The 25,288-nt window shown below is 48.4% G+C and overlaps 8 protein-coding genes across 8 annotated transcripts; 5 read left to right on the forward strand and 3 right to left on the reverse strand.

The window, feature by feature from the left end:
* Positions 1-781: 781 nt before the first annotated feature.
* PEX2_091860 (Ataxin-10 homo-association domain-containing protein) lies at positions 782-3,710 on the reverse strand (the record flags this gene model as incomplete). Its single annotated transcript, XM_016746456.1, has 2 exons — positions 782-3,470; positions 3,538-3,710. 2 exons carry the CDS (start codon positions 3,708-3,710, stop codon positions 782-784), a joined length of 2,862 nt encoding a protein of 953 aa, XP_016600172.1.
* A 432-nt stretch (positions 3,711-4,142) lies between these two features.
* Positions 4,143-5,481, reverse strand: PEX2_091870 (DHHC family palmitoyltransferase; the record flags this gene model as incomplete). Its single annotated transcript, XM_016746457.1, has 3 exons — positions 4,143-5,129; positions 5,186-5,339; positions 5,393-5,481. The coding sequence occupies 3 exons, from the start codon at positions 5,479-5,481 to the stop codon at positions 4,143-4,145; spliced, it is 1,230 nt and encodes a 409-aa protein (XP_016600173.1).
* Positions 5,482-5,896: 415 nt separating this feature from the next.
* On the forward strand, positions 5,897-7,614 carry PEX2_091880 (putative transcription factor Rap1; the record flags this gene model as incomplete). The annotated part of the gene is made up of 4 exons (XM_016746458.1): positions 5,897-6,019; positions 6,076-6,161; positions 6,214-6,454; positions 6,526-7,614. 4 exons carry the CDS (start codon positions 5,897-5,899, stop codon positions 7,612-7,614), a joined length of 1,539 nt encoding a protein of 512 aa, XP_016600174.1.
* A 351-nt stretch (positions 7,615-7,965) lies between these two features.
* Positions 7,966-9,034, reverse strand: PEX2_091890 (chromo domain-containing protein; the record flags this gene model as incomplete). Its single annotated transcript, XM_016746459.1, has 6 exons — positions 7,966-7,984; positions 8,040-8,065; positions 8,124-8,663; positions 8,715-8,757; positions 8,811-8,952; positions 9,028-9,034. The coding sequence occupies 6 exons, from the start codon at positions 9,032-9,034 to the stop codon at positions 7,966-7,968; spliced, it is 777 nt and encodes a 258-aa protein (XP_016600175.1).
* Positions 9,035-9,475: 441 nt separating this feature from the next.
* On the forward strand, positions 9,476-11,613 carry PEX2_091900 (chaperonin-containing T-complex subunit CCT5; the record flags this gene model as incomplete). The annotated part of the gene is made up of 9 exons (XM_016746460.1): positions 9,476-9,485; positions 9,546-9,594; positions 9,690-9,783; positions 9,836-9,919; positions 9,996-10,285; positions 10,339-10,987; positions 11,047-11,365; positions 11,428-11,516; positions 11,569-11,613. The coding sequence occupies 9 exons, from the start codon at positions 9,476-9,478 to the stop codon at positions 11,611-11,613; spliced, it is 1,629 nt and encodes a 542-aa protein (XP_016600176.1).
* Positions 11,614-13,736: 2,123 nt separating this feature from the next.
* On the forward strand, positions 13,737-13,976 carry PEX2_091910 (uncharacterized protein; the record flags this gene model as incomplete). The annotated part of the gene is made up of 1 exon (XM_016746461.1): positions 13,737-13,976. One exon carries the CDS (start codon positions 13,737-13,739, stop codon positions 13,974-13,976), a length of 240 nt encoding a protein of 79 aa, XP_016600177.1.
* A 2,977-nt stretch (positions 13,977-16,953) lies between these two features.
* PEX2_091920 (uncharacterized protein) lies at positions 16,954-17,169 on the forward strand (the record flags this gene model as incomplete). The annotated part of the gene is made up of 1 exon (XM_016746462.1): positions 16,954-17,169. The coding sequence occupies one exon, from the start codon at positions 16,954-16,956 to the stop codon at positions 17,167-17,169; it is 216 nt and encodes a 71-aa protein (XP_016600178.1).
* A 5,123-nt stretch (positions 17,170-22,292) lies between these two features.
* PEX2_091930 (uncharacterized protein) lies at positions 22,293-24,115 on the forward strand (the record flags this gene model as incomplete). The annotated part of the gene is made up of 2 exons (XM_016746463.1): positions 22,293-22,386; positions 22,443-24,115. 2 exons carry the CDS (start codon positions 22,293-22,295, stop codon positions 24,113-24,115), a joined length of 1,767 nt encoding a protein of 588 aa, XP_016600179.1.
* Between the last annotated feature and the right edge of the window lie 1,173 nt (positions 24,116-25,288).

Here is a 25,288-nt window from a genome sequence, read left to right on the forward strand (position 1 = left end):
GTAGGGATAGTGCATGAGATACTCGGCCCGAGTGCGTCGCCCCAGTTCCCTGCCCCATACTCCCATGTCTTTCGAGGCGGCTCACCTTGATGGAACTCGAGTGGGTGGGGCTATAATATATGTTTGGCTAGCACTGCAGTGTAGTGCTAGCGGTTTGTTACTTTTTGTGAAGCTAGATGAGTTTGAATGTGCCTATGGTAGATACATTCATGTTCAACGGATATCTACCATAGGTGTTGTTTTTATGTTAGTCTTAGAGACGTCGGTTAAGAAGTCGTGGAAAGTCAGAGGAGAAAAGGGTTATTGGCAACTTTCGAGCAGTAATCAACTTATTATCTGTAGTCCTGGTAAAAAGGTCGGATAAAGATAGCTGCTGAGATGACCTACTAGACATCAATCACAATTAGCGACTATCTTGTTGGTCGATGATAGAAAATAATCTGCTAAAACTTGAAGTATACATCATCCTAGTCCGCCTAGTAATTCCAAGTAATCCTGTAGACAGTAAGATCCTTGATCAGTTCCCTATAGACCAGAAAGATCTGCAGGCAGAGATATCGGATGTTCAGGCATCGACATATGTAGACCCACCTTCTTTTGGAAACATGAGCCATCCATCGATTTCTAAAAGCAACCACCACTACCAGGTAAATATCTATATAAATCATGAATCCTACGGGAGGAAACATGTTGTAATCATTCAAAAATATCATTCGGGAATTTTCCGTCTACTCTATGTACAGTATTCGGTACAGAATTCATCACACGTAACTTCAATGTTTCATAAAATTTCCTCAGCCCGAGCCTTGGACCGGATGGCCAACTTGCCTGCCTGGTTGATCATCGCTTCGTAGCCACTCCGCTCCAGCACGCCACCGTCATTGTTGACAACCTCGCGAGCCTCGAGCTCCTCAACAAGGCGCTGGTTCTCACGGTTACCCTCCAGCAAGAACTTCAGGCACATCACAGCATGCTCCTTGATGTACGGGTTGTGAGCGTCGAAAGCAGTGCAGCAAAGAATCGCCTCAACACCGCCGTAACGACGGATCTGCTCTTGGACATCGGGACACTTCCAAACAAGCGAGGAGAGCACAAGCACGACCAGTTTCTTGAGGTTGCGCCATTCGAACTCGGAAGGATCCTCCGTGATTGGAGGGGACTCGGGTCGAGAGTCGACGCTACCTGCACCAGTTTCGACAGGGTCTGGGTCACTGGGATCGTAAGGACGTTCGACGGCAACAGGGGCCGGGGGATTGGCGCCCGAGGCATCGTTTGCGGTGTCGCTTCGGGGAGGAGGGGGAGGGGGCACGGAGCCAAAGGACAATTGGTTCAGCTGGCCCTTGGGGATGCTTGCTTCCAACTCCTTGATCAAGGTCACCAGGTCATAGACAATCTCCCACTTGACCAGCAGGTTCTTCCAGTCGTTGTTTTCGGTCAGCACGGCGAAGAACTCCAAAAACTGGTAGACACCTTCGTATACCCGTTCCATGTCCCATAGATTGAGCGGGAAGTCCTCTGAAAGAGCCCGCTGGGCGCGGATCTGGCCTTGGAGGTAGATCAGAGCACAAGTCTCAGGGATGATGTTGCCACGGAAGATAGTGAAGATGTATCGGACAGTGAGAATATCAACTCGGTTGAGTGAGCTCGGGTTGCGGGGAATGTTGGGCTGAGCCGAGCCAGTCACCGAAGCAGGAGAGTACTTGGCTCGGAAGATGTGGGTGAGGATCTTGATCACAACAGCCTGTGCCGGGGAAATTATGTCCTTGGGCTGACCGAAGTCCGAGTAGGCATGGGACATCAGGCCGTTCTTAAGCACGGCCTCCATGATCTGGACCATCATCTTGAAGTAGAGCTCGTCGTCGGGGAGATCCCATGCCGCAATGAAAATGAGTAGTTCACGCAATAGGTTACGACCTGTCTCCTGCGTGAGCAGGATGTGACAACGGAGCGCTTGCATGTTCCTGGATCCGTTCCGTTCGCCGCCCTTGAGGCCAAAGCTGTCCACAATACCGGCCTGAACAATCATAGGCAAAGCTTCAATTTCTGCCGGTCCAAGGACCAGAGGAATATCTGTGAGAAGACCCCGCTGTTGATCACCAGGACGGCCGCGGTATTCATCATCTTCCTCTTCTTCGTCATCGGCTTCTCCATCAACGCCGTCGTCATCCACGTCATCCTCGCCATCTCCATCAACACTCCCGTCAGCCATGTGATCTAGGCTGTGCGAATCATCATCCCCCACTGTGTGTGCATCGCCGTGGTCATAGTCGTGCTCTTCGTCGCCATCGATATGTGATGGCTCTTGGAGCCGAGCCATAAGTTCGTCCTTGGCCTCTTGGAGTGTCTCAGCGGCAGATTGAGCTGACCGAGGCATACTGGTATCTTCGTCTGTAACAGGTCCATCCACAGCGCCAAAATCGTTGATCTCTGGAAGATCGGCCCAGCAAAGACGAGGGAAACCAGCCGTGAGACTGCGATCAATAGTCAGGATAGTCTTCTTCTTGGTGACTTCGTGTTCCTCTCCTTCCTCGTCATGTTCCCTGTGATCATCATGCTCCTGGTCTTCATGGTCTTCAGACTCCTCGTGATCTTCTTCGGGAAGCACAGCCGGGAGCTCCCGAGCCCGGTCCTGGAGGTCAGACCAACCATCAACCTTAGCCCCAAGTATCGCAGTCAAAGCAGCCCTGATATCTTTGACCTGGTCTGGGTCTCTGCCCATCTCCTGAATAGCGCTGAGGTCTCGCCCCAAGATCCTCTCCATGTGATCCTTAATGTTGGCCAGAAGCAGCATGGCAGCCTCTTCCTTGATAGTTGCCGGCTCCCGCGGGAATTTGGCGATAGTCTCCAAGAGCAAGTCCTCCGCAGTTTGGTCATAAAGCGCGCGAATCGGCGGGTTGATGACACGCTCTCCAACTTGTACAATGGGCGCCACTCCTTCTCGCGAACTGGCATCGTCCAAAGGCTCCTTGGGCTTTATGATGTTCGTATCAGCGGTCGAGTGGTAACCAAACAGATCCAACCAGAGCACCATCTTGCGATGCTCGTTGTGCATAATGAAGTTGTGAAGGTACTGGAGGCACGTAATCAGGAGGCGCTTGTAGAGGTTGACGACTTTCTGCCATCGCTCCTCGTTCCGCGCATTTTGCTCACCATCGAAGCCTCGAGCGGTGACACGAACACAGGTATCGATGAGGGCTAGAATTCTTTGGTCAAATCCTGTTTCCGCCGCCAGGTTCTGTGCCTTCTTGGTTGTGGCGAGGAGGTTGCGAGCGATTGTACACAGATCATTCAGGCGCTCAATGTCTTTGACTAGGGAGAAGTAGTTGTATGCGATCAGATTGGCAGACGAGTGTTCATAGCTTGCCGCGGGGCTTTTCCACGCGAAAGATTGGGACTCAAGGACTGGGATCGCTTTGGTGAGGACGTTCGTGAGACCTTGCCAAATATCCGGCGACATTCCGAGATTGTGACTAGCAGGGCGCAACATATTAGTATACAAAGCATGCATGCAGATGGTCAATTATATTGTTATCTTACCGAACATCGCTCTCCTGGTGTGTCTTGTACAGGATCTGCTTCCCAGCGGCAAGCATGTGCTCCAAGCGCTTGTCATCGATCATGCCCCGAACTTCATAGTGGCTCAGGGTCCCTGCAAGGATTACCTTGAGCATGAGCTCAGCTGGTGTACATAATGGCTTTGGGTCTGCCATCTTGCAAAGAATTTCCCAGCTGTAACGAGTGTGCTTTGATACGGGAAACAGCGCGGGGAGATCAGAGTGGGATGAGAGAATCAAAGAATCGGAGGTGTGGAGAGACAAATTTTCCGCCCGCACGAATGTTATCGTTATCGCTCATTCGCCAGGGCTCCAGGCTATTCCGCCTCATCAAAGCATACAACATCGCCCCAAAGTATACTCTTCCCACTCTACTCCGTACATGTGCCTTTATGCTCTACGTACCTTCAATCTTCAATAATGTGCCACATAGATTAATGTAGCAAATATTGTTTCCACTTTTATTTTCTTACTTCAAGTGTCAACTGTCCCAAATATATAATAAACAGCGTCTTTCTTGTAGATCTATTTTAGATATTCGTGTGAATCAAACTTTCATATTCAACATATAAGTTATATACAAAGAGCTTAAATATTAGATATCTCCTTAGATCGACGGACAGATAGTCCCACCACGTCCCGAAGATTATACCAAAATCCCATATCGTAGATGTTGTCGACATCTCTCATAGTGTTGAGTCGCTTCCATCGAGGGTCAGGAGGCTGATCTGATTCCGGGCGATGAGCGATGCAATTGGAGTCAGAGGCCAATAAACATCCTTCAGTTGGAGGATCTTCATCAGTGACAAGGATTTGATCCGTATGCACAGGCCACAGTTGATCATATAGATTCATAGGAAGAGGACGGTCGAAGATGAGACTTCGTTTTGTCTTGAATACGAAGCCGTCTTCCACATCATCTTTCCAATCGGACCACTTGGCGCTCTCATTGGTTGTCACCCCAGCCCAGATGAGATACGTATGGTACGCCAGGAAGGATATTGCCAGCGGGGCAGTCATAAGCATTAATAGAAATACTGCCCCAATCTTGGGATAAGCAGCAACCACAATACCCCATGTGTTGATCCAGGTTGTCCAGCTTTGCATAGCTTCCTGCATCTCTGGCGGAACCACTTGCTTCAGTATCTCAGAGAGTATGGAATAACCAAGGTAGGAGCCGTAAATCAACATGACAGAGAGGGAGACCAAGAGCGAGATGAAGTACACGCAGTTGTTGGCCCCGACGCAGTTCATCAGCCATACACAGTGGTGGTCATGCCGAGAAACACAGGCTTGACAAAAGCTGCAATGTTTGCTGCGCGCTGGTTTGAGGAACTTGCAGGTGCTACATTCATGTCCTGGATGAAAAAGGACTCGGTCGTACGGATAGCGTCTCATCTCTTCCTCATGGTTCTCTGCTGTGATAAATGACTTGGTCATAACACACTTGTAGAGTAGGAAATATGGCAAGCTAATAGCTGCGGGTACCCAGAGTCGATGAATGCTCGAAAGTCGAGGCCACGCGGCCGGGACAAAGATGCCTTCTCCAACGACCAGCAAGGAGGTAAAGAAAATCTAGTATGCATAGTCAGTATGTGTCTGGATAAGTAATAATAAATTAAGAGACTCACCAGGACAAGTGGGTGATTCTCCTTCAGTACATAGCTGCCAGATCTATTCCAGCTTCGTACTACCCTCCCGCCGAACAAGCGATTATCGACAACGGCAATTCCATTCGGAAGGTACACCCACAGTGCCCGATGGAGCCAGGCGACCGGAGTTTTCCTTCAGGAGTCAGCGCAGAGCTTTAAATATTTCGAAGTTAACAAATTACTTACCGGAAAGCTGGCAGCCTGCCAAAGAGCGCGATAAAGGTGAATGCCGAGATCGCTAGAATCACCAGACCAACGGTTCTAAGGGCCCCCATTCTGAAGCTCAAGTTCTCGCGGTAAGTTTAAAGGATATACTGTTCGCTCTGCATCCCCCAGCGATGTTCTTCACGGTTCATGCATTCCTTGACTTGTGATCACTCAACACGTTTGCGCCGCAAGTCGTCGGTTTTGTGTATGCCACGTGACCGTGATTTCAGTCTCGGCGTAAACCAACTATTTCATCTATGACCCCTGTCGATTGATACCGCGGGAATCTCATATGATCAAACCTAAGAACTGACAGTCGATTCAGCGAGACAATATCTGTCTTGCACCATAGCCCGCTGTTGAATGGGAAAAAGCCCCTTGCGACACGTCAACACGTGATACCGCGTCGCAGACAAAGCTGGCCTACTTTAGGGTGTGAAAGTTTGAAGAAAAGGGTTTGAGCTTTGTTTCTGAAGATTTAAAATGGCGACTTCCACAAATAACTCGTCTCGGGCTGAGACTCCGACGATGAATTTATTTCAAGGCGCACGATTCTGGCTATCTCTAACTGTTCCACAAAGGCTGAGGTTTAAAGAATTAATCAAGGTATTTCAGGAACACTTTATCTTGTTTGAAACTCACAGGGATTAATGAATATCTAGCAATATGGTGGCACTGTTGTGCTGATGGAGAAGGATGCCGATGTGAAGCTGGTGGATCACACAAGGAAAGACCTGCCTAGGGATACGTACGGAATACGGAACTCTTTACTCAGAATCAGTGTGCTAATTCAGAGCTAGCTTCTCCTATCAATATGTAGAGCGTTCTATCAACAAGGGACGACTCGAAGATTTAGAAGCCCACCGAGCTGGGCCATCTGCACCTCGTCCAATGGGTGCATTCAACATTCCCACGAAAAGCACAAGAGCCTTCTTTACCCTGAAAGAGGATCAAATCGTGTTTGACTGGATCGAACACGTAGGAAAGGAGCCAGGGGCGCCTGTCCAAGGTAATAAAATTTACCAAGATTTAAGCGAACTGGTATGATGCTCTCCTCTTTCTGTCAAGACTACAGAACACACATAAATATGAAACTAACTGGTAGAACACAGTATCCCAGTCACCCGTGGCAGTCCTGGCGTAGTAGATACATGAAGCATCTGCGTGGCAAGGGCCGTCCTGGGGGCGGCACCCCGTTATCATATGGCGAGCTTATACAGTCTGCACCACCTCAAGGAGAACGCCCAAAGACCTTGCCTGCCCGAGCTTCCCCAAAAGATTCAACAGCATCATCTAGCTCAAGGGTCCCCCGGCTGGCACCACCTGCTCCAGTCCAAACAAATACACTAAGCAGTCCAAAGCGAAAACGAGATTCGGTCCCTGAACCGCCCAATCAACGGCGGAGGGATGTTTCGCCTATGAAAAGAAGAGCAATCGAAGATCCTGCAACTGCGGGCCCTTCCTCACGTCATCCCCGTCCTGATAGCCGGGGATCCCAATCAGGGTCACCAAACGTGGCAGCCACACCACCCTTTACTGCACGCCTAGAAAGAGGCTATCCCGCTGCCTCGTCTTCAGATACAGGAGCGCTTCAAGGCCTTGGTATTCCAGATCTCTTCCCTTTCCCGAACGCTTCAACAGAAACCCCTCGCCGCGTCACTCGGGAGACTTTTCAACAACCAGAAAATGTAACAGAACCACCAGCGCCGCCAGCCCCACCGCGACCATTGGGTGATAATGCCTTCGCGCAGTCTGGCCGATTCAAGAAACAACCACCGAATCCCAGACCACCAGTCAAGAATGTCTTCGAAGACCCAGTAGATCCCATTTTCCTAGAACTCCCATTCTTGCCATCAAGCCCAGCATCCGAGGTGTCTGATGATCACACCTCAGATGCACCCGATGTCGATACATGGATCGATCAACGCCTGGCTCGAGGTGCCAAAGAATCCCACGTGTTCGATGCTCTGCGATGTACAAGCATGGTCCCAGAGATGGCAGATAAGGTTCTCAAATACCTCACGGCTGGGAAGGGTATTCCTGATGATATGCCCGGGGTCTGGACAGCCGAGGACGATAGCTGTTTGCAAGCGGGGGAATATTCGCGTGTGCAGCGAGCGTTGACGAAACACGGCGCAGAAGCGTACAAGGATAGATGGGAATATTTCAGCATGGCTCGGCAGACAGGGCTCATTGAATGATACCCATGGGATGCGAAATCTGGGAAAGCGCACGGAGAACAGCTACAATGGACGAATTGCAATTGTGAAGTGAATGAAGATTTAGCGTGTAGCTAGAAACGAAATATTCTCCGAAGACACCGGTATTGACCTGCCCAGAACGCAAAGAGGAGATAGGAATTCAAAAGTAAACATCAATGTGAGGGCAGCAGTGCCATGCTCAAAACGCGTTGGACGCAGTAGTCAGGGGGTATTGTAGCGATGGCCACTCGCTATAGCACATCCGAGATTGAAGAAATGGCCTAGAAATGTCACGCTTGTGTACCATTTTCGAGTTGGGAATATATCAAGTTGTCAGTGAACAGGATGGATTCAATTATCCTTGAAGACACTATAAGAGATGTTAGGAACGCATTTCGAGCTTTCATTGGGAGGGCTTAACTCACAGGTGTGATTCGTAAAACTTGAGCATCTAGTTTGGTAGTCAGTAACCTTGCCGCTGTTTTTCGGCACCGTGGAGGAGGACATACTTTCAGTGGACACTTTTCATAGCAGGCCTGGACAGACAGTTTCGCCTTGTGTCCGTTGTTGAACTCAAGCCATGCCATGAGACCTGCATCACCCTCCCGGACAATTGTGTCTACCTCTTTCACATCCTTATCCCAGTTCTTTCCCTTTGGAAGCCATTGAATGCCATTTTCTTCGGATGAGGGGGAAGCTTGCTTATTCGTCTCCTTGGGTGCTGACTTTCGGCGTTGCCTCTTGACTTCGCTCGCTGCGGGGGCCGGTGAATCCTTAGCAAGCTTCGGTTCGCCCATAGATTTGCGCTTGCGGCCTGGTTTTGCTGCCGCAGGCTTCTCTTCGTCCTTCTTCGGGCGACCACCGATCCTCTTGTAATATGCTGTGACAACCTCGCTGGCTCCATCCCTATGATGTTCGTCAATAAATGCGCGTAGCAGATTTCGAAGCTCAATGAGCATATCGACGTACATCAAACCCTCCTCGTCTTCCCATGTGTGATCTTGGACCCTCTCGTAGCCCTTCCATTTCACCCAAAGCTTAAGAGTTCCCTGTAGTTGATTAGCTTCTCGGCACAATGAGGCTGAGTGTTGTGAACCTACATCATCAAGCCAGTCATGTTTAATAATATCCTCGACGATGTAGCTGTATTTATTTAGAAACATGTATCCGTCATTTGGCCAGAATGCGCAACTCACAGTCCCTCCTCCTCCTCCTCCTCATCCTCCTCTTCGTCTCCTTCGTCTTCTGGGGGGTCCTGGTCATCTTTTCCATTTGTCTCTGACTCTTTTCTGAAAGGAATATCGCCAGATTCCTCGTCAGACATATCTTCAACGGGAGCTGGGCAATGAACGGGTCAGCCGAGATGCTCACCATTGCGCGCGCGACAAATCAACATTGGGGGAAAACACTCACGAGGCATGTTGCGGTTGAAGGGTGAGATCAAGTTAGAGAGTTTAGAAAACAGATTGGCGACTGGAGGATTGAACCCTCAATTGCACTTGTAAAGTCAGACGAAAGGCTGTCGCATCCAGAGCTTAGAGGAGTCAAGAAGCAGAAACGCGTTGAAGGCGGACAAGATACGCTATACCGCTTTGGGCAGTCAGAATTTCATTTGTCAAAAGTGCATTTCGGGAAGCTCCCCCTCAAGGCTCAACTTGCAAGTTCACTGCTTTGTCTTGTCACTTTCGCTTGATTATCTCTAGGTCTCCTTGTCGGTGCCCTCTTTTTAAAAATCTTTATATTTTGCCAGGTGGCAGCCCACCGTCAACATGGCAATGCGTAAGGCCGCACCCCCATACCCCTCATTCTTGAAATGTGCTTTGGCTAACTATGTGGTTTTTGATCTTCAACAGAGCTTGATATGTCTCAGGGTGATTACTCCTCGGATAACTTGGTACAACTCGGATTCGGTCGCTGACATTAAGGGGTAGCTTCGATCCTGAAGGACGAGCAGGGACGGCCGTTTATTGTGGTTCGCGAGTACGTTCACCGCTATGCCTTATCCTCCGTTTCAAAATACCATTGAGAGTTGGATGTTGGAGATATGGGGCTGATGGGTCTTTTTCATAAAACAGTCAGGGAAAGAAGAAGAGACAACATGGCACTGAGGCTGTTAAGTCACACATTGTTGCCGCCAAGACGGTGGCCAGCATTGTCAAGTCTTCTCTGGTATGACACTCGGCAAGCGATGAATGGAAAGACATCTGACTCTTGTTCTTAGGGTCCCCGTGGTCTTGATAAGATTCTGATCTCCGCCGACGGCGATATCACCGTCACCAATGATGGCGCAACTATTCTCGGACAGGTTCGACTCCGAAGTCCTTTCCCCCCCGGAGAGATCCACTTTTGGTACGAGAGACTGATACGATGGTTATGGTTAGATGGAGATCACAAACAATGTCGCCAAGCTGTTGGTCGAACTTTCGCAGTCTCAGGACGAGGAGATCGGTGATGGCACGACCGGTGTCGTGGTGCTGGCAGCGGCCATGCTTGAACAAGCCTCGGATCTCATTGACAAAGGCATCCACCCCATTCGTATAGCCGACGGATACGACCAGGCCTGCGAAATCGCTATTGCCGAGCTCGACAAAATCAGTGACGAAATTACATTCAGCCAAGATGATACCACCAACCTCCTCAAAGTGGCCAAGACCAGTCTGGGCAGCAAGATGTACGAATTTCTAGCTGTATATGCGTTCTCGTTGATGCTGACAGTTTTCATAGCGTCTCCAAGTCCCACGACCAATTCGCCCAGATCGCCGTTGATGCCGTGCTCTCGGTTGCCGACTTTGAGCGCAAGGATGTCGACTTCGAGTTGATCAAGGTTGACGGCAAGGTCGGTGGATCCCTCGAGGACTCTCTGCTTGTCCGAGGTGTTATCGTGGACAAGGACTTCTCTCACCCCCAGATGCCCGACGAAGTTCGGGATGCCAAATTGGCCATCTTGACCTGTCCCTTTGAGCCTCCCAAGCCCAAGACCAAGCACAAGCTTGATATCACATCTGTTGAGGAATTCAAGAAGCTGCAGGACTACGAGAAGGAGAAGTTCACAGAGATGATCCAGCAGCTGAAGGAGTCGGGTGCCAACCTGGTCATCTGCCAGTGGGGTTTCGATGATGAGGCCAACCACCTTTTGCTCCAGAATAACTTGCCTGCCGTTCGTTGGGTTGGTGGGCCTGAGATTGAGTTGATCGCCATTGCCACAAACGGCCGTATTGTGCCCCGCTTCGAGGACCTGACCCCTGACAAGCTCGGCACAGCCGGTATTGTCCGCGAGATGAGCTTCGGAACCACGAGAGAGAAGATGCTGGTTATTGAGGAGTGTGCCAACACTCGCGCAGTGACAATTTTCGTTCGTGGAAGTAACAAGATGGTGAGTCAATCTCCGTACCATACGCCAGGAGAGGTTCGGGTAGCTAACTTCAGCTACAGATCATTGATGAGGCCAAGCGGTCACTACACGATGCTCTGTGTGTTGTCCGCAATTTGGTGCGCGACAACCGCGTGGTCTACGGTGGTGGTGCTGCTGAGATTGCTTGCTCCATCGCCGTCGAGGACGCCGCTGTCAAGAGTCCCGGCATTGAGCAATATGCCATGCGCGCCTTCGCTGATGCGCTGGATGCCGTGCCCTTGGCCCTTTCCGAGAACTCTGGTTTGAGCCCCATTGAGACCCTTGCCTCTATCAAGTCGCGCCAGGTCAAGGAAAAGAACACCCGTCTCGGTGTTGACTGCATGATGACTGGCACCAACGGTACGCCCCTAGAATATCATTTCTTACCCAGTTTTGTTCATTGACTAACTCGGGCTCTCTAGATATGCGCGAGCACTTCGCTATTGACCCCCTGATTGGCAAGCGCCAACAACTTCTGCTTGCTACTCAGCTGTGCCGCATGGTTCTTAAGGTACTACTCCCATCCACCCCTTCTGTCCCGCTATATGCTAACCCTCAATCAGATCAACAACGTCATTATCTCCGGTGATGATCAGTCTGAGTTCTAGATCACTAGATCCTAGTCCTATTCTACGATGGTAAAAGAAAAAAAACCGATGATTCTGGTTTGCTATGTAAAAACATGGTCCCATACATAGAACCCTTTTAGTTTCAATAAAAACGAAAGGATTGATAATGTCTCTATCTGGTCACTGCTTCTGGTCTTACTCTTGATATGAATCTTCGTGTGTATGACTAGCATTTATATGTAGATAGACATGTCATAGCCTAGAACGGCATCTCATTCCCAACAACCAACATGAGCGCCATGAAAATCCACAGGTGAACTGAACCTAACCAGAAACCCATTCGTACGACATACTCGTCTCACCCATACATCCTAAACACGCATAGGTCCCACTTCGATTTCATCCCATCTACCTTAGGACCACACGATGTCAACCGGAAGTCTTTACCGAAACTACAGCAATAGCGAAATACATACCAGTACGGCATGCACAAACACTATAAGCGTAAACCCAGCAATAAACCCAGCAATTCCACACCAGCAGACAGGCTCGTTTTCGTAGGAGATCCGTGCCTCCATTCGGGATCGTGTGGGTTTGTCTGTGTTCACGAGGGTCACCCGATATGCCGAGGAACAACAGTACCCAAAAGAGGACAGACGCACTCCCACCCCAACATCAACTGACAAATTTAGCTTTTCGGAGTCTGCCTTCCGTTTAACCTCGGTGCGCATTTGTGGGGGTGCCTGCTTTTTTCCGTCATATTTCTTCCCAACAAAGTCTTCTAGACTAATGGATGAACGGAACGAGGTAGCTGGTGACCGGTCCCATCATGGGGGTTGATATTGCCTTATTACCCGGATACGAGATTGGAATCTTAATATTTGAAACTGGCAGTAGGCAATGGATGTATACTTTCTTTTAGATGGCACCTGAAGCCTTGCATGCGAGTTTTAGGTCATGATGTTCTATCAAATGGACGATGCGTTGGCGTTGGCTCCTTGGTTCTTGTTATTCTGTATTTTCATCCTCCCTAATGAGATTTCTCGGGATTGAGAGGAGTGTCAGTGGTAATTCCGATTTAGTTTCCTTCATTCCTGAAGAAACCCTTGCAGGGTGAAGATCAGATCGCCTCTGCATGCGCATTATAGAGACCCCCACTCTACGAAGTAATCTGTACGACAAGTAGATGCAGACACCAGCACGAAAGAGTAGCGATCCACACTATTCATACGTTTAATGACGTTTTAGTACATGTTATACAAATCCAGAACAAGCTCATTGTCCCGAATATGTTGCGTTCTGTTGTGTGGTCGTGACTCCCGGGAACTACCTCAAAATAGAGTGACGGCCTATAGGACGGACTGGAATTTTGAATTGAACATAAAATCGATAATTATCATACCTTGCACAATTATCAGAGCTTTCTTCGGCAGGACGCCCGAATCGGAATTTCACGGTGACGGCTGCGTACTCAGTCTCAGTCTCGCTGGGGTGGACATGTGCATACCTCTACAAAGATTTCACCCATCATAGACATGTCATCACTATTTTCAAGCTCTTCCGGCGGGTAAAGAAAAATGCAATATTGCTTTGCTTTCTTTTTCCTATCTCCTTCTTGAACCGGTGTAGTAGAGCTTTCAGCTTTGTGCAGGGATTCAAATGTTAATTCCTGGATTTCACAATGCATGAAAGTACGACCCCAGTTCCCCGCGACTCGTGGATCACAGGATTCAGAGCTCTGCTATTCACTACAGCTCGACTGAGGGCGAGACAGGCCTAGACTCGTTCTATTTTCTCTCTTTCTTTTCACATGTAAACTGTTAACGTCAGGAGTATTAGAACATAGGAAGCTAACTACCTTAATCTTAAGTATTGAGGAGATCCAGTTATATATATCAGCTTACATTGCTGGGTAGTCAAAATGGCAGGTCACTTCTACTTAGACCGATAACAAGTCAACAAGTGACTGAAAGATCGCTTAGCCAGACCCCATCTGTATACCCAGACACAATAATGGCAACAGCTATCCGTCGTATTTTGAAACACCAGCTGAACCAAGAAGCCATCGATCTCAAAATACTGCATTGCAGTACGATTCCAAAGAAAACGAGGCAATAACAAGTGCCGTGCCAGGATAAAGACCTTATAATACGGGCATATTAATGCACCAGCTGCATCGAGCATGGTTATACATAGCACACACACGATTGCAAGACGCATTGCATCCCACAGCAGATCAATTTAAAGTCCCCCATGACCTGCAGCGGGTCGTGTTGCAGGACGTCTTTATTGGAATATCGAGAAACGGGCGGCAGCCGTCATCACAGGAGACGGACGTCAGCTCCAGCATAACCGTAGGTGAGTACGCCGGGCACGATGTACCCTGCCTAGACGAATTTTAGGTACTTGTATACATGTATTAGTTTGATCTTCCGCCTCGGGCCGAATGCAAATCCATCGCTGCGGTGTGACACCGCTGACAGGTACGAGTGCAAGCCCCGATCTCGCGCCCATTTTCGTGGCCGGGGCGAGATTGCAATTTGTGGGACATGCGTGTTTGGATTGGTTGTGTTGTCATTCTTCTTTTTTTTCTCTTTTCGTCATCTTGTAGATTGTCGATGCAGAGGGCTAGATCAAGGGTATGATGCTGGTCTGCATGGGTTCTTTCTGTGTTCTGTGCCCTGCGTTCTCAATAGGACTGGGCTACGTTGCATAATCCTGTAGAAGAGACGATCTTTTTTTTTCTGGCGGTAGTCGACATAGCCGCGCTATGCTTGAAGAAAACTTCTGCCGGAGATATTATTTCCGGTTCAGATGACCTGGTGTTGGTGGCCAGGCTCCATGTGGAACAGAATGCCAGAAGGAGCATGGTCCGGCCAGAATCGATATATCGGTAAATATGGGCGCTATTGACTATAGGGGACTTCGGACTATGAGGTACTGTTGCGTCAGCCTCATCGGTGCTAGAATCTGAATCACCTAGGTTGTTCACATGGGCATCGTGGATTGACGTGGCCTCGTTTCGTTCGTAGTAGTCCAATTTTAAGATATCGGACTTTCTTTTTAATCTTCTCGTGACAGCCGTTTGATATAAATTAGGCATCTTTCTTGGCTGTTGGTGAGCAACTGTCACTTACGATATCTGGTCATTTAGTTGTTCTACCGCTTCTTCGGGGAATCGTTGGTCTCGTCACACGACAACGCACCTGTTAGCCATCGACACATCACCAACCCAGTGATCGCTTTATTTGAGGTTCATAAAAATTTGACTGCCTTGGGCAACTTCAATCTTACCGATCTGTAGTTGTTTGCGGTCTCTCAGTACTGAAGTATGGAAAATTTGTATAGGATACGTATTTTTCAAGAAGTGACAACCCTTTTCAGAACTCCGTATTCTGTCTCTAGTCTTTCGTTTTTTATTTGTAATCTATTTGCGTCCGATCGAAAATGGTAAATGGTTTGCCAGTGAGTGCGTTGGATGGCCGAAAGCGGCCTTTCAAGGTCCGGGGTGTCCCTTCAATGTTGCTTCCCCGGATTTTGATCTCCGCAAAAGGTTGGGAGCATTTCTACATTTAACAGTTTGTAGTATTGTAGGAGTCCACATGTTTACTCTATAGAAATATAACTTTTGAGGAACAAAGGCTAGTGGATACCTACATGTATAGTCCGTACCTGGAAATATATATCGCAACAGCTAGAGCCTTTAGCTCGTAACTTATCCCCAAGCCTCAACAAAACATGTTTGATTAGATGTACGTGACAGTCTTTAGTTTCAGTCGACATCTAAATAATATGCGACCAACAACAGCCACGGCTGACGGGGAAGCAGGTGACAAAGCCGGATAAATTAGCCTGCTTGCAGGAGGCTCCAGATCAGAGCCTAACACTGACGGGTGATCAGGTGGGCAAAACAAACGAAACATCAAAAATGGACTCCAAGGATCTGAAGCCAATACCCGGTCGGCGTTCACAATCAGCAGTGACAGAGTGCCAACACAAACGATCAAAGAGATCCATCGATCACCCGTCGCATGGCGCGCTGTCAAAGAAGCCACAGTGATAACCATACAGAAGAGGCTTCGGTATCAATCAGGGATTCGACTCCTGATGGCCTAGACTACGTGTCGATGAAACCCTCCATCTCAATAAAAATAAGCAATCAAAGACAGCCATTTTAGCCCATTGTCCGCCACAATCACACGTCGAGAGACTCTGAACTAGCGGTGATGAGAGATCTTTGTACACTGCCGATATAGCCGTTCTAGGCAAAGAACAAAAGCAAAGAGAGCTGTCAGGAGATAGCCGCCCTAAATAGCCATCGGATGCACATAGCCCGATGCAGTCAGCTTGCAGTGTGGGGGTGCCATTGGTCGGGCAGCCCAGGGTCAGCACGTATATTATCCAATTGTTTGTGCAACGGAAAGAGCACAAAAGGACGATATGGTCTCTGGCTCTTCCATAGGTAGTTTGGCCTAGGCCTTTAGTCAGGTGGTTTTGTAAATCGGGCTATTTCTGGAGATTCTTCTCTTTGATTACTTCGTATCTCCGACCATCGCAACAAGCAAAACCCAGTTCATGATCTCTTTCGGGAAATGGATGGCTTGGGTTTCGTATTTGACATTGGTAAACAACAATACTCCGTACAAAAGGAAGATCTTGAATCAGGGGCCTGAAAGTCCACAATATGAAAATAACCCTGGCCTTGACAGGGGCTGTCACTAACTAACTCAAATACCAGACAGCCAGAACAAGCAAAGAAAGAGAAAGAGGCCATAGCAAACATTCAATATGCATTTCTTTCTGGATTTCCCTCACAGTATGCTTCCTCAGAAGCAATATGCAATGATGAGGTGGCGGATGAAGCATAAAGCCCAAATACCTTCGTGCTGTATCGAGTGGAGTATGTATAGGCCCTTGCACAAGGTTCCATATCAGGGAAAGTGGGTCCATAACGTTAGAAAAATGAGAGCAGACATGCCAGGGCTACCGAATACCTGGGAACTTGATCTGCAAAAAGCACAGGTGGATAGATTATTGGGCCACAACACCAAACAAGGGAGTTGTCAACGATCCGGGACCAGGGGCCGCGCAGACAAGATAATGGGCCAGACCTTTATGGTATGTATGGACGTGCTTTTTTTTGCTAGTTTGTGACGGTTGAACGAGCAACAGGAATTACACACATGACCACCTGAACTCGAGCTATTGTAATAGTTGGATGAGACTGCGATATTGAAGGGGGAGGGATATCACAGAAGAAAAAAACAAAGACACAACACGTAAGCAAAGAACGATCTTCGTCTAGGATAGGGATATATTGGGTGTCACCTGTTCCAGTAAAACATGATGTTTAGAAGTCGACTATCTGCACAGAGCGCAATGTACGAAAGAAGCCAGAGACATTCGGAAGAAAATGATCGTCGCGGGTATGCAAGTCCTGCTTCCGGATGGATCACAGAATCCAGGAACCCACATCCCATCTTCGTCTCAGCCAGTCTCACGGGGCCTACCAGGCTCGCGGATACAGCAAGCTTTCGATCTGGAAGATTCCCCGGATATCCCTTGTTGAAGGTCACCTGCATTATCCACAGGTAGGCTGATCTTTGCAGAGTAGGGAACCGGACAAAAGGACAAGAACGCATCAATACGTACTTGAATTTTCCGTACCTGGAAGAAGGATATCTCAATTACATGTTGTTCCACCTCACTTGGTATGAATGCTTCTAGATTGAGTTCATCGATCAATTGTCCACCTGATTCTGTGAATCTAGAAAACTATGTTGTATATCCATCCGGCTTCGACTCCCGCAGGCCGCGAGTATCCCTTGCTCGTACCAGTCAACTCTTAAACCTCGAAACTGATTGACTTCTCGCTTTGACACCAAGTCTCAAATTATATCTGATACCTGGTCGATCCCCTTTTTCGGAATAATTAATTATGGATTACTCTGTAGGCCATATGTATCAGACACTAAATTTTGATCTGAGCACAGACATTCATGCCGGGGAAGCGGGCTACAAATAAAGTGGGAACATGGGGGAATGTGATTTGCTGCCTGGTTGATGTGATACAAAGAGACCACCTCGGGGACGCCTGGAGGTCGCGACATATCCTATCTAATACTCCGTATCTTCGCTCAATTTTGGGATCTATATCAACATCTAAAACAAAGAATCACATGGTCGACACGGTGGTAATTCGTAATCTCCCTGAGCTCAGGCTGTGGGAATGAATAGGAGTAAATGATTGGAGATGCTCATACCCTCGTACACCGTTTTATGCCACATGTTTGGCCGTCCAAGTTGGTGACAGTCACCGACGTGGCGCCCCGTCACATTGGGGTGACAGCTCTGGCCGTTGGTTTGTTGACGCGAAGCGCGTTGACCCAGGAACGGTGACACCTTTAAGCTTACTCTGTTGATTCGAGATTAGAGAGGTTCCAGGTTTTGTTCCCCTCCATTATTTGCTATCGAATCCCTGATTGAGCGCTTTGTTACGTCCAGCCACATTACATATTATGTGCACCCTGAATAGATAGAAGCATTGGTGATCTGATTGATCGACGCGGCGCATGGTGTTGCGCCCCATGCATGGCTTGCGGTATATTACATGGAGTATATGATACGATGGGAGATGAATGAATATGCGGTATAACAGTGATACTCGCCCGGGAGGGGATCTAGATACCCCTGAGGCTTGGAGTCCGTATGAATTGGACTTAGAAAGCCGATATCTGTTTTCGTGTTACAAAATCACATCATTGGGGCGGACATTTAGCTGTCATCTCAAGCCGTTGGGCGGATCAATAAGCTAAGGCACTTGGGCAGCGCAATAATGGTTCAATCAGCGAACAGAAACAATATTGATTAGAACGAGATGTGAAAATGGGGCACAAGCCGATCCGCGGGTGCCGTGCCGTGTCACATGGACTCAGGTGATTGGCAAGGCACCAACATAGCCCAAATTCAGGATGCAGGAGGTTTTTTAAGAGAATCATATGGTAAGAGGCGTCAACTCGGGAAAGTCACAAGCCCCTGAGGTGGCGGGCTGTTCCTGGGTCCCCACATCATGTGACATGACTTGCGCGTGACTTTGCCACTTTATGAGCTGTCTCTTCGGCTTATTGCCCATGTTGGATAGAATTTGGCCATACCTGGATACGTGAGGTTTATCGCATAGGATTGCATGGGATTGTGGGTACTCATACCCTAGCTCCTCAATTTGCCCCGTCGGCACCATGTCGAGCTATTGCAATCCGAAGCGCGGTCTCCGTCATGACTTGCGTCTACATCACCTGTCATCTGCCACAGCCTTAGGATCGGTCTCATTCCGCTTTAGCGCCTCGGTCTGCCCGTGATCATTTCATGGCAACTGTGGTATTGTACAGCACCTAGAATAATGACCCACCCGGGTGATGGTTTCCCATCGCCTGGCGGGTATCCTTTTGGCCGCCTAGTAGCACCTCGGTACCCCAGTATCCCGGATTTTGTCACCCATGCCCTGGTTGAAGTGGGGCGTGACTTTCCATTTCCCCAGTCCCGAGCTATTGGCAGCCGCAGCCTTAACGCGATCGTTATGCAGTATGCCTAGTTTAATGGGGTATCTTATGTGCAGGTTCATATTGCCACCTGGTACCACCCGAATACTAGGTAGTGAGACAGGAGCTGAACCTGTAGACGAGTAGATGAGTCAAGAAAGATGAGTTTTCTGACGCTTCGTTGATTCTCTCATCAGATTGCTCATCAAAATGACTTCCATATGCCGTTAACATTGTTGTGCAGGCCTTGCAGGCAGGGGGTCAGCAGCTATAAAAAAGTCAGGGTGCACAAACGGCCAGACAACGCTTCGCATCTTGTAGATGATTGTGTAGTGTCATACATCTGCAGGGATACACCTGTTACCAACGAACTGTTTTGAACGAATCAGATGACTTCGGTATTTTTTGGTGGTCAAAGAAGATGTACAGTGGTTAATTGGTTGATACCGTTTTGACTGAGACCGTCTACGAGGGAAATGAGATATCAAACGACCTTCATACACCAACTCTTCCGATGCACCCATTTGTAGATCTTTTTTTTCTCATCCGGACCCCCGCAAGTCCGAGGCCTCTGGTTACACTTTTAGAGTCCCGGATGATGACATCTTGCACTTTCACATCACAGATTGACAGGGAATAACACACTTGGATATGTGTTGGTCAGATCCAAGATACTCTAGGTAGCTAGTAGCTATTCTCCATCATAGCCAGGGATTCTCATGATGAATATCACATGATAGATGAAACGTGCGCCTGGTGTGACTTCGCCCTGGCAGGGGTCGTGTCCTGGAAGATCGGCCTCCCAGGCGTCCGGTTAGAGGTTTGGAATGATCGGGTAGGGAAAGACACCCTTCTTTTCCGCCAGTCCGGGCCTGAGGGCAAAGGTTGCTGTAGCGTTCAACCCCCCGTGACGGAAAAAAGAACATCTCTCAACCGGCTTCTTACGTATTGTGGCCTTCCTTATGTTGACCGTCATCTGTCAATCCTATCTCTCTTGAGGAAAAGCAAGGACAGCCAATGAACACTACAATGCCAGCTGGCAGACTCGTGACTATGTAGCCTAGGTGTGTGACACTCTGGACTGTCGTGTCCTATGTGAATAATCAAAGATAGAAAATCTAGCCAGGATGTGCCCGTTCGGAAGATAAGAAAAGAGAAAGGGCGGTAAAGCTGGCGCGCTGCTTCAAGTGAAGCTGTGGCAGACTTGCTTTTTTTTCCCATCCACATGATTGAGGCCTGAAGTGATTTACCAGAATATCCCTCATAATGCTCACCGATGAAAGCTGTGCAAGGAGAGTTTACCTGTTTTGAAACAAAGCAATGCATCTAAAACAGAACACGATCTACTATGGAAGAGGCACGTTGGTTCCCCGGCATGCAGCCGGGCATGGAACCATCCCTTTCTCCCGGGTAATAGCTGCTTGCGGGGGAAAAGAGCTGGGGAAACAGATTTCAGCCGGAAATACGAAAATTAAATAGCCATTAAATCAATGAGGCGCTTAGATGGAAGTGTATAATCTCCACCGGAATTATTTGTGTGTTTCGGCCGCTATAACCTTGAGCTCATGGCAATTAATACTTCCGGACATGCTAGGCCTCAGAATAAACGAGGTCTAAGTTCTAAATCGGTGACCACAACGTGGCTTGAGATCTTAGACCGATTCCTAGCCCTTTGGACGCGGTGTACGGAATATCCTATAGTCCAAGTATAGAGCGTCCGTGACGAAAATAGCTTAAACGCGACATCAATTGGCAAGTCAGCCGGACCTTCAGCTCTTTTAGAACCAATAGCTGGCAATTTGACAGTTCATCAGTCAGTAGACCTCTTTTTTCTTACACAGGAGTACAGAGTAGATTGTGTGGCGAGAAGTGCCCAAATGTCAAATGTTCAAACGACCATTGAGATACATTAAGTGGCGTAGAGAGATCCTTGGTCTGGACTTCCGGCAAGTCACTGCAACTACCGCGTTGGAGGGTGTCTTTCGATCAGTACGGAGTACACTTTGACATTTTCTTTCTATTATTTTATTATTTTTAATATATCTTAAATTCATTTTTGCCCCGACAGGTCACAGGCACTTAAAAGGCTTTGATTATTTCTCATTCTTTGATATGAATGTCTAAGCTCTTTGAAATGTAAGCAATTGGAAGCTCACCTTCCCTAACCTACATAATATTGAAGCCCTGGAGGGAACCTTGGTTTTCAATTGTGGAAGGTTCAACTGATATTTAGGTAATCAATACTGCGTAAAGTGAAATGGAAACTGGTAATGACAATACCCAGGTAATTTGGGGGGGAACTTCGGAACTTCCAGTCGGAAAGGGAAAGGAAAGTCTAAAGTACTGGGGGAATACGGTGGGAACCATGGTAGGGAGGATCTGAATACATGGATATGGTATCGATGTAATTCAGGGCCCCGTGATGCGATTGAATTTTTCCCCTTCACCGACCCTTATCCTCGGCCTGGAGTTATTTCGGATTTTTTATTATATTTTATTTTTCAATTATTTCCCCTTGTATTGTCATGTTCTTACCAACAATTTCCAAAAATTCATATTCTTTTAGGAATATTTTCAATTTACAATTTCTGATTTTTGATTTTCTTTTAATTTTTCTTTTAATAATTTATTACCGTCCCCCTCTCCTTCCACTCCACTCCACCAAAGTGCCGCCCCCCGTCATTCTTATTATCGTTCCGACTCCCTTTCTTTTCCTCTTTCTCCAGATTTTTCTAGTTTCACCTTACTCTCAACCTACAATCCCTCTCAACCGTCAATCTTGAAGGATCGTTTCAATCCGCTCTTTCAATATCCCATTTCTCCGAGCCTTCGCCCCGGAATCTCCGCACTGTGGCGTTCTGACGGAAAATTGACGGACATTCGAAACTCGATTCTTCACTTCCCTAGGAAATCCAAATCCTTTCACAACCAGCATCTTCCGCGTGAACATTCGATTGCATCTTAGGCGACACACCCGATTGATCGACTCTCTACAGCACATCGCAGGGCCCAGACTCGAATTTCAAGGCCCATTCCAGAACCCGGTTGATTCTTACGAACCTTCACTACCGCATCTCAAGCGCCGTACGACCACTATCGGGGGAGACGGCGACCCCGGAACACCAATCAACGAATTTCAATAATTTCAATCGCTTCACTGCTAGCTGTGGCGTCGCAAGAATGCCTTTAACGACACCGGTTCTCACAGTGGACGCCGACAACATCCATAAGGTGGATACTGCCAACGCTCAAAGTCTTCATGGAATGTGGATGGGTAAGTGACAATTCTGCTGGTTGAGGGATATCTTGTTTTGCTGACTTGCTGCGCAGTATTCTCAAAATGTGCCGACTACATGGACCAGGGCCGTCGACTTGAAAACCTCAGTTGGCGGTTGTGGACTCGCGAGACCTTCTGTGTCGAACCCGAAAAATCGAACAGAACTTCCGCCCTCCCATTGCTACGATCCGAAGCCGGGGATTTGCCCGAACTCTCCGCCAGTGTCGAGTCCGCTGCGTCTGACCAGGCCGAGCGGATCGAAGCTCATATCAAGCGTCCCAAGTTTTCCGACTACCGACCAGCTGTCGTTCGCGAGGACTCACTAGCCAGCCTCGGTCGTGGCAAGGAGAAGCACATCACCTCGTTGGATTTGGAGCGGATGGTCCTCAACATTAAGGAAAAGAAGCAATTGGAGCCTAGGTCTCACCCTGTCGAGCCTCCTGCTCCCGTTGTCGACATCACTCCTCGCCCATCTACCCCAACTCCTACTCCCCCCTCCGTATCTACCGCTCGTCACGTCCCTCATTTCTCCGTCCGACCTGCCCCATACCCCCATGAGTCGACTGAGTCTTGCTCGACGACTGCTCCCGAGGGCAACGAGAGCGACACTGCCCAGGTCAACGCATCCGATACCAGCGTCTCATCTTCCGGAATTCTTCCCACTCGACCTGAACTGATCAAATCTACCAGCATTGTCCGTGGATTCTCACCGTCACACATCTCATCTTCATTCAGATCGCAACCAAGACTGTCTATCGACCCTAGTCCTTCCCGTTCTACTACACAACTGAGGCCATCGCCATTGAAGAAAAAGGGAGGCATGTTTACATTGGGCGGATCCTCTGGGGATGACGATGAAAGCTCATTCGAAGAGCGCATGGTTCCCCAGGCAGCCCAGGAGAACGCGACCGGTGGAGGGTTGAAACCGAAGATTAACAATCCAGACTCTACGAAAAAGACAGCTTCTTTCAGCAATCAGGTCTCGTCCCACATCATTCCTAACTCGAAGGACATTAGTCGATCTGACGAGGACGCCATTGAGACCGACGATGAAGTCTCGGAGAGTGCGATCGAGGACGACGAAGATTCCGATTGGGAGGATTCCATCACTGAAGGTGGCGAGTCTAGCGTTGACGACCAAGGAGGGATGTTCCAACGGGTTGATTCCCGGCCCAATCTGGTCTCGCGCCGCTCGATGCTCACCATGATGATGCACCAGCCAGCCCGCATGCAAGGAAACGCATTCCGGTCCAGTCCCGCACTTCAACGATCGCGGTTGACCTCACCCAGCGGCCCATCTATTCCCCAGTCCCCTCCTGACAAGGAAGAGGAAAGCTTGGTTATGCGTGGCCCTGATGTTCCCCGATCGAAGCCTATTGTCATGAACACCAACGGTGCGCAGTCTATGGCACACTCTCCGCGAACCACCCGTCGTAACATGCTTGCTACTGAATTGACGGAGTCGCTCCGCCGACATCTTCTCTGGGAGCGCCAGCAGAAGAGCGCGACTGCGAACGCTTTCCTCAAGCGTCGCCACACTGCCCACGATATGAAGAACCTTCAAGAGTACCCTGGTCCCAAGGGCCCACACAAGGGAGTTGGTCCGAATCAGGCGAGTGCTGAAGCAGACTCCAATGCTGCCAACTTTGACCTGGCCAAGAATGGCTCCTGGACCAACTACACCACTGATTACGGTCCCTGGGAGTACCATGTGAAGGGATGGTAGTTCATTCGCCTCCGATCCACTTCACCTACGCGCTTTTCGAATTTTTACAGACTTGCTATGCAACACAGCACAGCTTTTCTTTCTTGACACGTACGATCACGATCATGCATTGCATATATGGCGCACATCTGGAATCCTTTTTTCTTTCTACTTTGTTTTTTTCTCGATCTCATCGGCTCCGGGGGCCGGGATGTTATCACAGCATTCACTGGGCGTTTGTCCTGCATGGAGGTTATGGAACACCGATTTCGAGGGCCATTTCTTTCTTACGACCTTAATATCCATGTACAGCTCATATCCCTTGTGCTTTTTTCGGGTCATCAACGGTTGATGCCACATGGGTTTTGTTTTTTTGCGTCTTGCTTTCCAAGATATTTCCGGATGGGTTTTTCATGCCTGTGAAGTTCACCAAAAAAAAGGGGTTTATTTTATCATCTATCTCAGCGCTGCGTCACTTACTGCATGTTCACATTTGACTGCAGAAAACGCCTAGCATTTGTTTTACTACTCCCGATTATCATCGGAGAGATAGTCATGTTCTTTTTTTCTTTCTCTGCGATACCTGATACCACACGTTCTTGCAATTTTTCTGGCACCGATCTCCGTGATCGGGCCACCACTTGTACGCTACCTGATGACAGCTGAAAAAAACAAAAAACCCAATGAACAAAATCAGAGAAAACCTGTCCTCACATGCATATCGTAATTTCTTGACTGCAGCCTTAGATATCAGATGAGGAGGCTTGCATAGGCCTGAATTGGCGGTCTGGATCCATGTCGTACTGTAGTAGATAGCTATAGCTTTACTGCAGAGCACGGAGGATACTAGAGCTCCGCAAAGCCATCCCTGCGATAACGGCGCCAGATTAATCATGTGGAAATTCAGGGTTGACTTTGTGGCGCTGACACGTATGAGAGATGAGTCTGATGCCATAAGATTGATACCTGTCTGCATGTACTGCCCATGCAAGAGGTCATGATCCATTTTGATTACATTGCCGGACTAGACGGGCTAAATGGTACTTGGGTACATCCATGCTTCTTCAGAATAGCCTTACAGTAGGTACATCTACAAGTGCCGTAAATTGTACTTCTCATAACTAAGCAAACATGGGCTCTACAACCACACCCGGGGTGTTAACAAAAAAAAAAGGCCAAGTTGCACTCTATTAT

This window comes from Penicillium expansum (assembly GCF_000769745.1).
Source record: "Penicillium expansum strain MD-8 chromosome Unknown contig313, whole genome shotgun sequence".
Classification (NCBI taxonomy): domain Eukaryota; kingdom Fungi; phylum Ascomycota; class Eurotiomycetes; order Eurotiales; family Aspergillaceae; genus Penicillium; species Penicillium expansum.